At 40.8% G+C, this 12,600-nt stretch overlaps 1 protein-coding gene across 1 annotated transcript in view; it reads right to left on the bottom strand.

Moving 5' to 3' along the window:
• CEP350 (centrosomal protein 350) overlaps nucleotides 1-12,600 on the bottom strand; it is a 142,691-nt gene that overhangs the window by 106,302 nt on the left and 23,789 nt on the right. Inside the window, exons 2-5 of the mRNA XM_058660740.1 lie at nucleotides 7,907-7,992; nucleotides 6,267-6,310; nucleotides 2,774-2,888; nucleotides 1,790-1,949 (exon numbers count right to left, since the gene is read on the bottom strand). Coding sequence (XP_058516723.1) covers nucleotides 1,790-1,949; nucleotides 2,774-2,888; nucleotides 6,267-6,310; nucleotides 7,907-7,979 — 392 coding nt within the window. The 5' untranslated portion in view covers nucleotides 7,980-7,992. The remainder of the gene's footprint in view (nucleotides 1-1,789; nucleotides 1,950-2,773; nucleotides 2,889-6,266; nucleotides 6,311-7,906; nucleotides 7,993-12,600) is intronic.

Genomic DNA, 12,600 nt, shown 5'->3' with positions numbered 1-12,600 from the left:
CACTCACAGCTAACTCCGCATATTCTTTTTTCTTTTCTGAAAAGATACTTACACAATTGTAAATACCAAGTAGCAGTTTTGTAAGAACCTTAGAATATGTATACACAAGCAGTCAGGAACTCCGTCTCAACAGTATTAATGATTATGTTTCCAGGCAGTCAGCATTGGTATGTGTAAAAATTGGGAACTGTAATCATTCAACTTTGAAATCCCTTGCCTTCTGCCTTTTTTCTCAGCATTTTTATTATTTCAATACCTCTGACAACTTTTTTTGTCGCCCTGACCATTCCATATACATATTCCTACTCAAATTTTCAAACACTAACCGAGTACTTCCACTAGATATTGCAAAACTGTATCAAATGTAACATACTATAAACTGAACTCATAACCCACTGCCTCTCCTAAATTATTGACCTCAAATTTTAAGAGTATAAATATATACCTACAATCAACTGGTATCATCATAAAACTCCTTGACTTATTGGTCAACACTTGGAACATGAAGAATGCTTTCAAAGAGCTATCAGATCTGGTATTTACTTCTTTCTCATTATGACTGTGTGCAAACTATTTGTGGACACATATAAATCATTAGTAAATATGGTCTTCAAATAAATACAAAATCCCATAGTGTTATTAACCCAGTATTATAAACTATGTTAAATGCAAAGCACTTTACATTATATTCCATCAAAGTTCATACATCAATCTTGAACACCTAAGTTACGGAAAGGAGCCACTGGCAACAAAATAAGTTTTCTTTCTTCTTTTAAAGATTTTTGTTTGTTTATTTGAAAGGCAGAGCAACACAAACAAAGCGAGATCTCACATCCATTGGTTCACTCCCTGAATGCAAGTACAGCCAGGTATGGACAGGCCAGGAGTCAGGAATCTCAAGCATGTCTCCTACACAGCCAGCAGGGGACCAAGGACTTAGATCAGCACCCAGTGCCTTCACTGGTGCTTTAGCCAGGAGCTGCATTGGAGGTGGGACTTAAACCAGTGCTGTTTCATAGAACACCAGCATCACAGCGCCTGGTATGAAGTGCTGTGCCACAATGCCAGAACAGACTACAATGAGACTATCATTAGGGAGGAAGCTTTAGGTGACTGACTACTACTACCACTGAAAACCAACAACAGCACTGAGGACTGGCCTGATGGTTCAACGGGCTAATCCTCTACTCGCAAGGGGCTGATGTCCTGGCTGCTCTACTTCCCATCCAGCTCCCTACCTGCAGCCTGGGAAAACAGTGGAGTAGGATGACCCAAAGCTTTGGAACGCTACACTCAAGTGGGAGACCCAGAAGAAGCTCCCAACTCCTGGCTTCAGATCAGCTCAGCTCTGGCCGCTGCGTCGAGTTGGGAGGTGAACCAGCAGACAGATCTTTCTCTATATATCTCTTCTCTCTGTAAATCTGCCTTTCCAATGAAAATAAATAAATCTTGAAAGAAAAAATGAACAGAACCAAACTACATAAAATTCACTACGTAGAATTACAAGATTCCTATAAAATAAGTCACATTTACAAAGACTGAATAATTTATTTCTAGAAAGCATATTTATTTACAATGTTGGTAGCCTGGGACAAATGTTACCATTTCTTTCTCACAACTATTTATTTGTAAAAGAGTGTACTGCAGTCTATACTTCATAACATACAAGATTATCTCCCTATATCATTCAGAATGGTAATATTATTAGCATATTATGAAACTCAGAAATAAATTACAATCTTACTGTAAACAGCACAGAATCACCCTAACTTAGTAATCTAATACCAACCTGTAAGAAACCAGAGGTTCACGAAACTCTACACGATTAGTTTTCTTCACATTGCTGTCCAGGGTGGTGGTCCTGAGAGGACTGCGGGATTTTTCTGTCCGTGGTCTCGAGGATGCGCCAGTTGGAGCATTAACCCAAGACTCATCTAGATATCTAAGATCTAAAGGAAAAGGACATCTGTGATAATACACAATGTAAAACACGACCCATTCTGAAATGCAGGCAGTATCTAATAAAATAACAAAGAGTTATGATTCTGGGTCTCTCCACTTAGATAATTATATTAACAGGCAAAAAAAAAATCAAGCTAAATTATTATAGTAGCTCAATAAATGGATTGATTATATTCTGTATAATACAAAATAAAATTCTAGGTGTAAGATTCCCTTTTGTCAATAGCTCTGACTCACCTAAAAGACAAATATCAGATAAAAATCTAAAAACTCACAGGTTCAAAAAAAAATTAGAGCTTAAGTTAAGAATACTAATTTGCAGGTTTTCGCTTACCAATTTGGAAACCAAGATATCAAACATATAAAAGATAGTAAAAAAAAAAAAAAATACTTGCACTGTGTCGATCTATGACAGTATCTATAAAAGAGATATTCCAATAAAAAGCATACAATTAAATTACCTAAATCTTTCTATTAAAATGATATGCTACACCTATACATTTAAGAACAAAACTAATATTCATAACCCAAAAATCTCAAAATTCTTTTTACTACAAAACAAACATTCATTGTCAAAGATGACACAAAGTCCCTGATATAAGATGATGAAACACCATGTACAATCACTAATTGAGGCCAATTCATAACCAAAAGAAAAAAATGAAATGCTAATGACCTTACAACAAAGCAAGTAAGCACAAGGGGCTTTAAGAAAAAATAAGATTAAAACAGAACTGACTGAAAAACTCACCCAAATTTTTCAAATATATCTTTAGATCAAATATATCTTTAGATGTAACTTCATACAAACCTTTTCTACTTATTTTTCGGGTAGCACTTGCAGAAGCCTTCTTGGCATCCATGACCAAATCAACCACAGCTGTACTTGCAGGGGCTACTTCCAATTTGTTTTCAATATGTCTCAGCTAAAGTATAAACAGCATCACAACACATTAGTGAATTCTGTAAATAAATCAGCTACCACCAATTAGAGTTAAAACTATACTGCCCAATACCTATCTCTAAAGCATAAAAACTAAGGAAGGCATTCTTGCAATATTGGATTTTTAATTACTAGTACTTCAACTCTTTCAACTCTAACACTGCTGTTCAAATTCGAACCAAAAAATGAAAAATAAAGTATTCAAGGTTTTCAATTTTTCTTACTGACCTATTTTAATTGTTCAGGCTTTAAAATGCTTTTTTAAATGAATCTTTATTTTTTACTGGGAGGTCAGAGCCACAGAGAGGAGATCCAGGGAGAAAGATTTTTCACCCACTGATTCATTTCCCAAGTGGTCAAAATGGCCAGAGATGAGCTGATCCGAAGCCAGGAGATTCTTCCGGGTCTCCCACGCGGGTGCAGGGTCCCAAGACTTTTGGCTGTCCTCGACTACTTTCCCAGGCCACAAGCAGGGAGGTGGAAGGAAAATGGAGTATCCAGGATACAAACCAGCGCCCATAGGGGATCCCAGGGCACACAAGGCGAGGACTCGCTATAGCCATTAGGCTACCATGCCTGGGCTCAATTGTTGAGTTTTTTTGAAAGCAGTAAACTATCTGACATTATATGGGGCACATTATTATGCAATATATCACGTGCATTTTACCTACACAAATAATAAAACATGTGGAAGACTGGAAAGTGGCCCGTGGCTCCCAGCTTCAGATCTGCGCAGATCTGGCCATAGCAGCCATTTGGGAAGTGAACCAGCACATGCAAGATCTGGCATTCCCCTTCTCTAGCCCACCTCCACCCTCTCTCTAATTCTTTCAAGTAAAATATAATAATAACAAAAACAAAAAGCACAAACTTTAATTCATTTATCTTCTTCCAAAGTTTTGCAGCGTAGTGTATTTTTTTAAAACGGCAAGAGGGGACTTTTGGATAGTGCTATTTCACATTCCCTCACCTAAAGAGGAAAGCTCTTAGTTCAACTCTTTGGAGTGAATCCTTAGGCTTTTCCATTTTCGGCGTTTTTCTTTGCTCTGATTTGTTTCAAACTTAGAACAAATGGCAATAGGAGCAAGCATTTGGCCTGCTAGCCATCCAGATGCACCTGCCCATATCAGACGGCCGAGGTTCCATTCCCAGTTCTAGCTCCCGACTGCAGCTCCCCACCAGTTCAAACCCATGAGACAGCAGGCATGGTAGCCTAATGGCTATAGCGAGTCCTCGCCTTGTGTGCCCTGGGATCCCCTATGGGCGCTGGTTTGTATCCTGGATACTCCAGTACTTGGTCTTTACTGCCCAGGCTGGAGACCTAGACTGAGTTCCTGGTCCAGTCTGAGGACAGAGATAGGTCCTGCAGGCATCTGGGAAGCAAACAAGGTCTCTTCCTCTCTCATGAAAAGGGGGGAATCATCTTTTACATACTAACAGCTCCATATGAGGCTTTCCTTCCTCCTACTTAAATTATGAGTTTCCATCATCCTTAAAAATTTCTAACATGTAGTCAAAAGCTTAATAATAAAAATAAAAAATATATTAAAATGAATAAAAATAAAAACAATAAAAAGCTCAAAAGCTTAAGCTCTAAATTAAATTGGAGGATAAAAAGCAATTCCCCACGTAAGAGATGTAGATTGCCCATGCAGAAGACAGTACACACCATTACAGGTACAGGGTAAAACCTGACACAGCACGGGGACAAATCCAGGCTACGTATCTTTTCTAGATTGATTTCCTAAAAAGTCTAAAGACTAAAGAAAATACCATAAAGCACTCAGGTGGAAACAGTGACTCAAATTCAGATGGTACTCAAGAGAATATAAAAATTAATGTGCCAGAAAGATAATTTGCCTGGAGAGCAAATAAAAAAGAATCAGAGCCAGTGTGGTGGCACAGCAAGCTAATCCTCTACCCTGTGGTGCCAGAATTCTACGTGGGCACTTTGGTTCATGTCCCAGCTGCTCCACTTCCCATCCAGCTCCCTGCTTGTGGCCTTGAAAGGCAACAGAGAATGGCCCAAAGGCTTGCGCTCCTACACCTGGCATGGGAGACTCAGAAGAAGCTCCTGACTTCTGTCTTTGGATCAGCTTTCTCTCTGTCCCTCCTTCTCTCTGTATTTCTACCTTTCCAAAGTAAATACATAAATAAAAACAAATCTTATTTTTAAAAAGTCCATGGAAAATGGAATTTAAAAATAAGCTTATTTTTCCATGCAGTTAAGTCTCCTCAAATGTATTACTTGGCCAACTTGGATTTCAATCTGCCAGACAGCACTAGGAAGAAGACAAATGAGAACAAATTGCTCAAAATCATTCCTGTTGGCTAGCACCAGAGAAAACAGCATGCTAAGGTAACTCACAACTCATTCAAGGAGCTAGATCTTCCCATGTCCTAGTTGACAATTAGCCATCAACTTAAGACACAGCACCACCTTCTCAAATATATTCTGTTAAATCTCCAACACACAGTTAATAACTAAAGGCAAATAATTAGGTACAAATTATTGCAAAATGCATATTTCCTGGCATAATGGCACTGATACCTAAAACAGTATCTTATTTATTGCTTTACAGCTGTCACATAGGTTCAGTTTGTGAAGGTACTTGAAAAAGTTTACATAAAGCAGAAATATATCTCCTCATTTATTACAGTTCAATTCACAATAGCAAACTTGGAATTAACTCAGATTTCCACTAACTGGTGATCGGATAAAGAAACCATATCCTCTATGAAATACTACTTAGCCATAAAAAAGAATGAAATCCTGTCCTTTGCAACAAAATAGATGCATTTAGAGATCATTACGTTTAGTGAGATTAGCCAGTAACACACACACACATACACCATATGTTTTCTCTGATATGCAGCAGCTAATATACAATACAAAAAAAAGTATAGGTATGAAATGGTCACTTTGGGACATGATTACACTCCAGTGGAACTGAGGTCTTTCCACTTTTTACTCATTGAATATTATAATTAGTGTTACATAAAGCCTGAGAATATAGTGGATTACAATTATGTGTTTGCAAAAACTGATGAGGAGAAGGCAGGAAGGAAAGAGTACTGAGAAGGAGCGGGGGGATCAATTGCACTCGTTGTCTTGGAACTGCAGACAAGGGAACACGAAATCTGTTCTCTTCACACTAATTAAAAAGTTTTAATTGAATTAAAACAATGAATTTTAGTGAAATACTGTTTTAGTATAATATATACTCTCCACAAACTTCAAAATAACCTCATATAGTATATACTTTTCAAGAAAAGATACAGGAAATACTGAATCTATCCAATCATAACAGAAAATCTATTTTGAACCAGAAATAAATATATAGAACTGAAAATTACTTACAGCAGCCTTGGGCTGAGGAAGCGCATTCCATGATGTAGTTGTATCTGCTGAGAAGAGCTGATATTTAGTGAATCACAACTTATCACCTGAATTTCACTAAGCCCACAAATATATTCAGCAGTGCTCACTAGGCAAGGCTGTTCCTCGGAAAGCAGCTTACCTTACTAAGTCAAAGCATGCTCTTCCTTCCTAACTACCACCCAAGCTTCCCAGCAGAAACACGGTTCAGGCATCTAGCAGAGCTGACACGCCAGTTCTCTAGAGAGCTGGACCAGGGGTGGGAGTTTGGGGAGGAATCCCAGTCTATACGAAACTGTACCACAAAATACAAAAATTCAAAATAAAAGTATAACAAAAAAAAAGAGAGACAGACAGACAGCTGGACCAACACCCCTACCCACACACATACAAACATCTCCATAAATCAGTTTATTCCAATGAGCTGAAAAAGTACTGCTTTACATTTCATTATATTTCATACATAATGTGAAACAGATTAGAAGCTATTTTAGATTTCAAGCTACCAGTAGAATCAAGACAAAAAAAATCTGTTTAGTTTTGCAGGTAACAGCTCTTCAAACAATTCAAGGCCACCTACTTCTTATTAATCATCCTTTTCCAGGATATTTCTATTTCCTCCAAATATTCCTCACATGACTCTACTTCTGGGTTCCTCAGAGAATAGGCAGTATTTCTCCAGAGAGACTATGGTTTATCAAACTCAATTTAAAAAATTATGCATTAAAGTTAACTCTAGGAATTGGCATTGTGGCAGAGCAAGTTAAGCCTCCGACCGTGCTGCCAGAATCCCATACTGGCGTCAGTTTGTGTCCCAGAACTTTCAATCCAGTTCCCTGCGAACGTGCCTGGGAAAGCAGCAGATGGCTCATGTTCTTGGTACCCTTCCACTCATGTGGGGGAACCTGGATGTAACTCCTGGCTCTCGGCTTCAGTCGGCACAGCCCTGGACACTATAGTCATTTGGGGAGTGAACCAGCAGAGAGAAGACCTGTCTCTCTCTTACTCTGCCTTTCAAATAAACAAATCTTAAAAAAACAACAAAACAAATAAAAAAAAACCTTCACGCATGATTAACAAAAGAGTTCAACAAGACTATTACTTTTGTTACATGTCTAGAACTATGTTAGGAATCCTGTCACTTCTTACCACGCAGCAAGGATGTGATCTGGCAGCAAGCAGCCATGCGCCATCTCCCGCCTCACTGGCCCCACAGTTACAGGAGGGAGGTGGGGTCTTTTCCTTACTCACCTTCCTCCCGTCCCTTCCCAGCCCAGCCTGAAGTCTGCAAACCCCTAACCTATGTAACAAACATTTAAAAACAAACTTAAAATTAAAAAAAAAAGAAAGACATTAAACCAGAATATTTGGAAAATTGTGTAAAACTAAATTTATACTGGTTGACAGTTTTTTAAGAGGATGGATTCCTCCTTGACAAAACAATTTGCCAAAGAATGCCTTTGGGGATGAGACATCATGCATTTTCAAGTTAGAATTTAAAACTACCCACTTTTTTTTTTTAAATCTAAGCACATCTGTAATTTCCATTTATTGATCAGCTCAGTGGTTGACATATTTGACCTAAACAAGCGACTAAGTTCAGTTAAGAAACAAAATCATACCTTGAACAGTATCCTTGCTTTGCGAGTGTCTTGGATTTGGTAAAGGCACCTCTTTTGATTTGTTGCTCCTCATTCTGCCAATTTACCTGCAATCACATCACCAGGATTCACTGACCATCCGGATTCCAGTGAGAGTACAGGCAGGCATTTGGTGCTACGGGGAAAATGCCCACATCCCACCTGGAGATCCTGGCTGAGACCCAGCCTCCACATCCAAACCCAGCATCCTGCCAACGAGAATCCAGTCTAAAGAGGAGGAGGTGGCGGCAGGACCTTGGAACCAGACTGAGTTTCTGGATGCTGACTTGTCCCTGGACCAGCCTGAGCTGTTACCAGCACTGAAGAGCAAAATGTCAGATGAACAACCTGTCTCTGTCTCTGCCTTTCAAAGAAATAATCGAGTAGTAAAGTGAATGCCTTGACTTAAACTAGCTCCTCCGCCAAGTTAACAAAACAAAATCCTATCACCTCTTAATGACCTCTATAGTTTCTGATCATCAATTTTATTTTTCCTTAGAAAAATGAACCATCAAAAATCACACTGTGACCACCTCACCCACATTAGAACTAGTACAAACAAAATCAGAAAATAGTGATTTCAGGAAAAGACACAGAAAAACGAAACCCTTGTGCACTGCTGGTAGGGACACACAACAGTTCATCACTACACACAACAGTACATCATTACACACAACAGACCATCACTACACACAACAGTCCATCATTATACACAACAGTCCATCATTATACACAACAGTCCATCATCACACACAACAGTCCATCATTAGACACAACAGCACATCACTATACACACAACAGTACATCACTACACACAACAGTACATCATTACACACAACAGCCCATCACTACACACAACAGCCCATCACTACACACAACAGTACGGATGTTTCTCACAAAGTTAAAATAGGGGCCAGTGTGACGGAACAGTGGATTAACACACTGAGACATCAGCATTGCATACGATCCCAGGTCTGAGTCCCAGCTGCTCCGCTTCTCAGCCAGCTCCCTGCTAATGTGCCTGGAAAAGCAGTGGAAGGTGGCCTAAGTCCTTGGGACCCTGCACCCAGGAAGACCAAGATAGTTCCAGACTCCTGGCTGCAGGTGGCCCAGTCCTAATGCTAACGTCCATTTGGAGAGTGAACAAGATAGTTCCAGACTCCTGACTGCAGGTGGCCCAGTCCTAATGCTGACGCCCATTTGGAGAGTGAACAAGCACATGAAGAATCTCTATCCCACTCTCCTTTTCACCTTTTATCTCTCCCTCACTCCCTTTTTGAAATAAAGTAAATGCTTTTTTAAAAAATTAAAAATATAATCTAGATAGATGATTGCATGCAGCACTTAAAATGCTCCTTGGGATATGACTGCCCTCCCTACCAACGTCAGTGCAAGTCCGGGCTCCCTTTACAATCCGAGCCTCTTCTCACGCGCACCCAGGAGGAAGGAGGCCACATTCAAGCCCTGGGGTTCTCCCCACGCAGAGATGCACATGGAGCTCTGAGCTCCTAGCATGAGCCTGGTCCAGCTCTGGCTGTTAGATGTACTGGGGGAACAAACTGATGAACTGAGGATCTTTGTCTTTGAAATAAACAATATTTTAAATTAAAAAATAAAGAAAGGCCAGTGTTGTGGTAAAGAGAGTCAAATCAGCACCTGATACGCCAGCATCCCTGAGTGCCACTTCATGTCCCTGCTGCTCCACTTCTAATCCAGTTCCATCCAGCTAACAGGCTGGGAAAGGCATCAGAAGATGGCCAAAGTGGGGACACAGAGACCGCATTTGGGAGACCAAGATGAAGCTCCCGCACCTGGCTTTACACTAGTACAGCATTGGCCATTGTGACTACATGAGGAATGCACAGGTCAACGGAAGATCTCCCCCTCTCTCTAACTCCAACTTCCAAATAAATAAATATTTTTTAAAGATTGTATTTTTATTGGGATGGCAGATTTACACAGAGGAGGAGAGACAGAGAGCAAGATCTTCTATCTGCTGGTTCACTCCCGAAACACCCTAAATGGCTGCAGCTGAGCCAATCTGAAGCCAGGAGGAGGGAACTTCTTCTGGGTGTCCCACAAGGGTACAGGTTCCCAGGGCCTAGGGCCATCTTCCACAATCATGGAGCAGTCAGAACACAAACTGGCGCTCATATGGGATGCCAGCACTCACAGGTGGAAGATGAGCCAATTGTGTCATTGCCCCGGCCCTCACAATGGTTTTTTCTGCTTGAGTCATGATGTATTTGTTCCTAGCACTTTTTTTGTCATGATAAAATAGACAACATAAAATTTACCACCTTAACCATTTTTCAATCCACATTTCAGTGATATTAAGTACATTCAAGTTGTGTAACTATTACCAACATCCATCATAACCGTTTTCTTGAAAAACTGAAATACCACACCAATTCATCTGTCATCACCCATTCCTCCCTCCCTCAACCTTTGGCAGCTGCCATTTTATTTCCTGTGATTTTGACTATCCCAGGTTCTTGCGACCAGTGGAATAATGTTATTTCACTTAGCCTAATGTCCCTAAGGTTCAGCCATGTTGTACTGTAAATCAGAATTTCCTCCCTTCACAAGGCTGAATAATATTTCATTTTGTATGAGGATATACATTGTACTTATTGATTGGTTATGGATCCTTGGGGTATTTCCACGTTATTGGGAGTGATGCTGTGAACGTATCTGTACATACAGCTCTTGAATCATTTGTATCTATCTAGACCATATCTTAGGATTATCCATTTTATTTTTTAAAGATTTATTTATTTGAGGGCCTGGCACAGTATCCTAGTGGCTAAAGTCCTCGCCTTGCATGCACTGGGATCCCATATGGGCACTAGTTCGTATCCTGGCTGCCCATCCAGCTCTGACTGTGCCCTAAAAAAGCAGTTGAGGATGGCCCAAAGCCCTGGGACCTTGCACTTGCATGGGAAACCTGAAGGAATCTCCTGGCTCCTGGCTTCAGATCAGCTCAGGTCTGACTGCTGTGGCCACCTGGGGAGTAAACCAGCAAATGGAAGATCTTTCTGTCTCTCCTCTCTTTAAACATGACCTTCCAATAAAAATAATTTTTTAATGTATTTTAAAATGTTTTATACTCCTTTTCTCAAGAAGCTTAATTCTTCTCTTACTAAGTACAGGTTAGACCTCAAACTCACTTTTAAGTGTTGTAAATGTGTGGATGGGACAATGTGTGACATCCAAGATGAGACTTTAAAAGGCACTCTGCTCCCTTTCTCAAGGATTTAGAGGCCTTCTGATGACTAAAAGATCCACGCAGCGATGTGGAGATGAGAGGTTATAAGTTATAAGCAACAGATAACCAACATAATACATGTCTCTCTTTTTCTTTTGTAAGTGAACATTTGTCTATTTAAAGTAACATATTTGGGTAAATGAATTTTTTGCTCACTAAATTATTTCTCTAGAACGGGATATGTGTGTGTTGAAACTAGACTAAAGAATGTGAAGAACACGTTGTTCCTTTTATAAAAGATTTATCTGAAATGCAGAGGGATGGAAACAGGAGATGGGGTCAGGAGGAAAAGAGACGGGGTGGGGCAGGGAGATAGATCTCTTTCATCCATCCTCCAAGTGTTTGGCTAGACAGAATGCGAGAGCTGGAAGCTCTATCTGGGCCTCCCAAGTGCTAAAGGCATTACACACACATAAGCAGGGAGCAGTTAAGAAACACAGTAGCAAGTGTGAGCATTGTGGCCAAACAGGCTAAGCCATCACCTACAACCCCAGCATCCCACGTCAGTCCCACTTCAAGTTCCAGCTCCTGCTAGCGTGCCGCGGCAGGCAGCAGATGGTGGCCCGCCGAGCCACTCTCAGCCTGTGGAGACTTAGACAGAGTTCCAGGCTTTCAGCCCCTGAGTTTGGATGGGTGTTGTGGTCCTTTAGGGAGTGAAACATCAGAGGGATGGTCTCTGTGTCTCTGTCCTTCCCTCTGTCACTCTGGCTCCAAATAAAAAATCTTTTTCTAAAATATTTTTTTAATTTTTATCTTAAAGGCAGATATACACAGAGAAGGAGAGACAAAGAAGAGATTTTCTGTCCCTGGTTCACTCTGGAAATGGTATCAATGGCCAAAGCTGAGCTGATCCAAAGCCAGGAGCCTAGAGCCTCTTTCTAGTTCTCCCATGTGGGTGCAAGGGTCCAAGGGCTTGGATCATTCTTGCTTCCCTCCGAGGTCAATAAGCAGGATCACAAGTGGAGCAGCCCAGACCTGAACCTGCACCTATATGGCATCCATGCCACCACCACAGGGAGATAAGCCAGTATGCCACCGTGACAGTCCCAAAATAACATCTTTTAGGATGAGCAGCAGCAATAGCAGCAGAACAGCAGGGACTCCAGTCAGCACCATGACACGGGACACAGGCAGCCCACGCAGCAGCCGGAGCGCTGGGTCACACACCGACCCCACACATCCTCTGTTGACTTTCCTGGCACATTCGCAGGAAGCTGGATCAGGGGCAGGGTAGCTGGGACTTGAGCTAGTACTCTGACAGGGGCTGCTGTCCCCACAAACATTAGCTTAATTCATCTCACTGCAACGCTCAGTCCCTCTGTCCCATACTTTATTTGACTACAAAATACAGAAAAATCTCCAAGAACTGACCTTAAAGTCATCTCCTATGTACCTTCCTCGCATCACG

The sequence above is a fragment of the Ochotona princeps genome, chromosome 2, assembly GCF_030435755.1.
Source record: "Ochotona princeps isolate mOchPri1 chromosome 2, mOchPri1.hap1, whole genome shotgun sequence".
Lineage (NCBI taxonomy): Eukaryota > Metazoa > Chordata > Mammalia > Lagomorpha > Ochotonidae > Ochotona > Ochotona princeps.
Note: the sequence above shows the minus strand (reverse complement) of the source record. Positions and strands in the feature narration are given on the sequence as shown.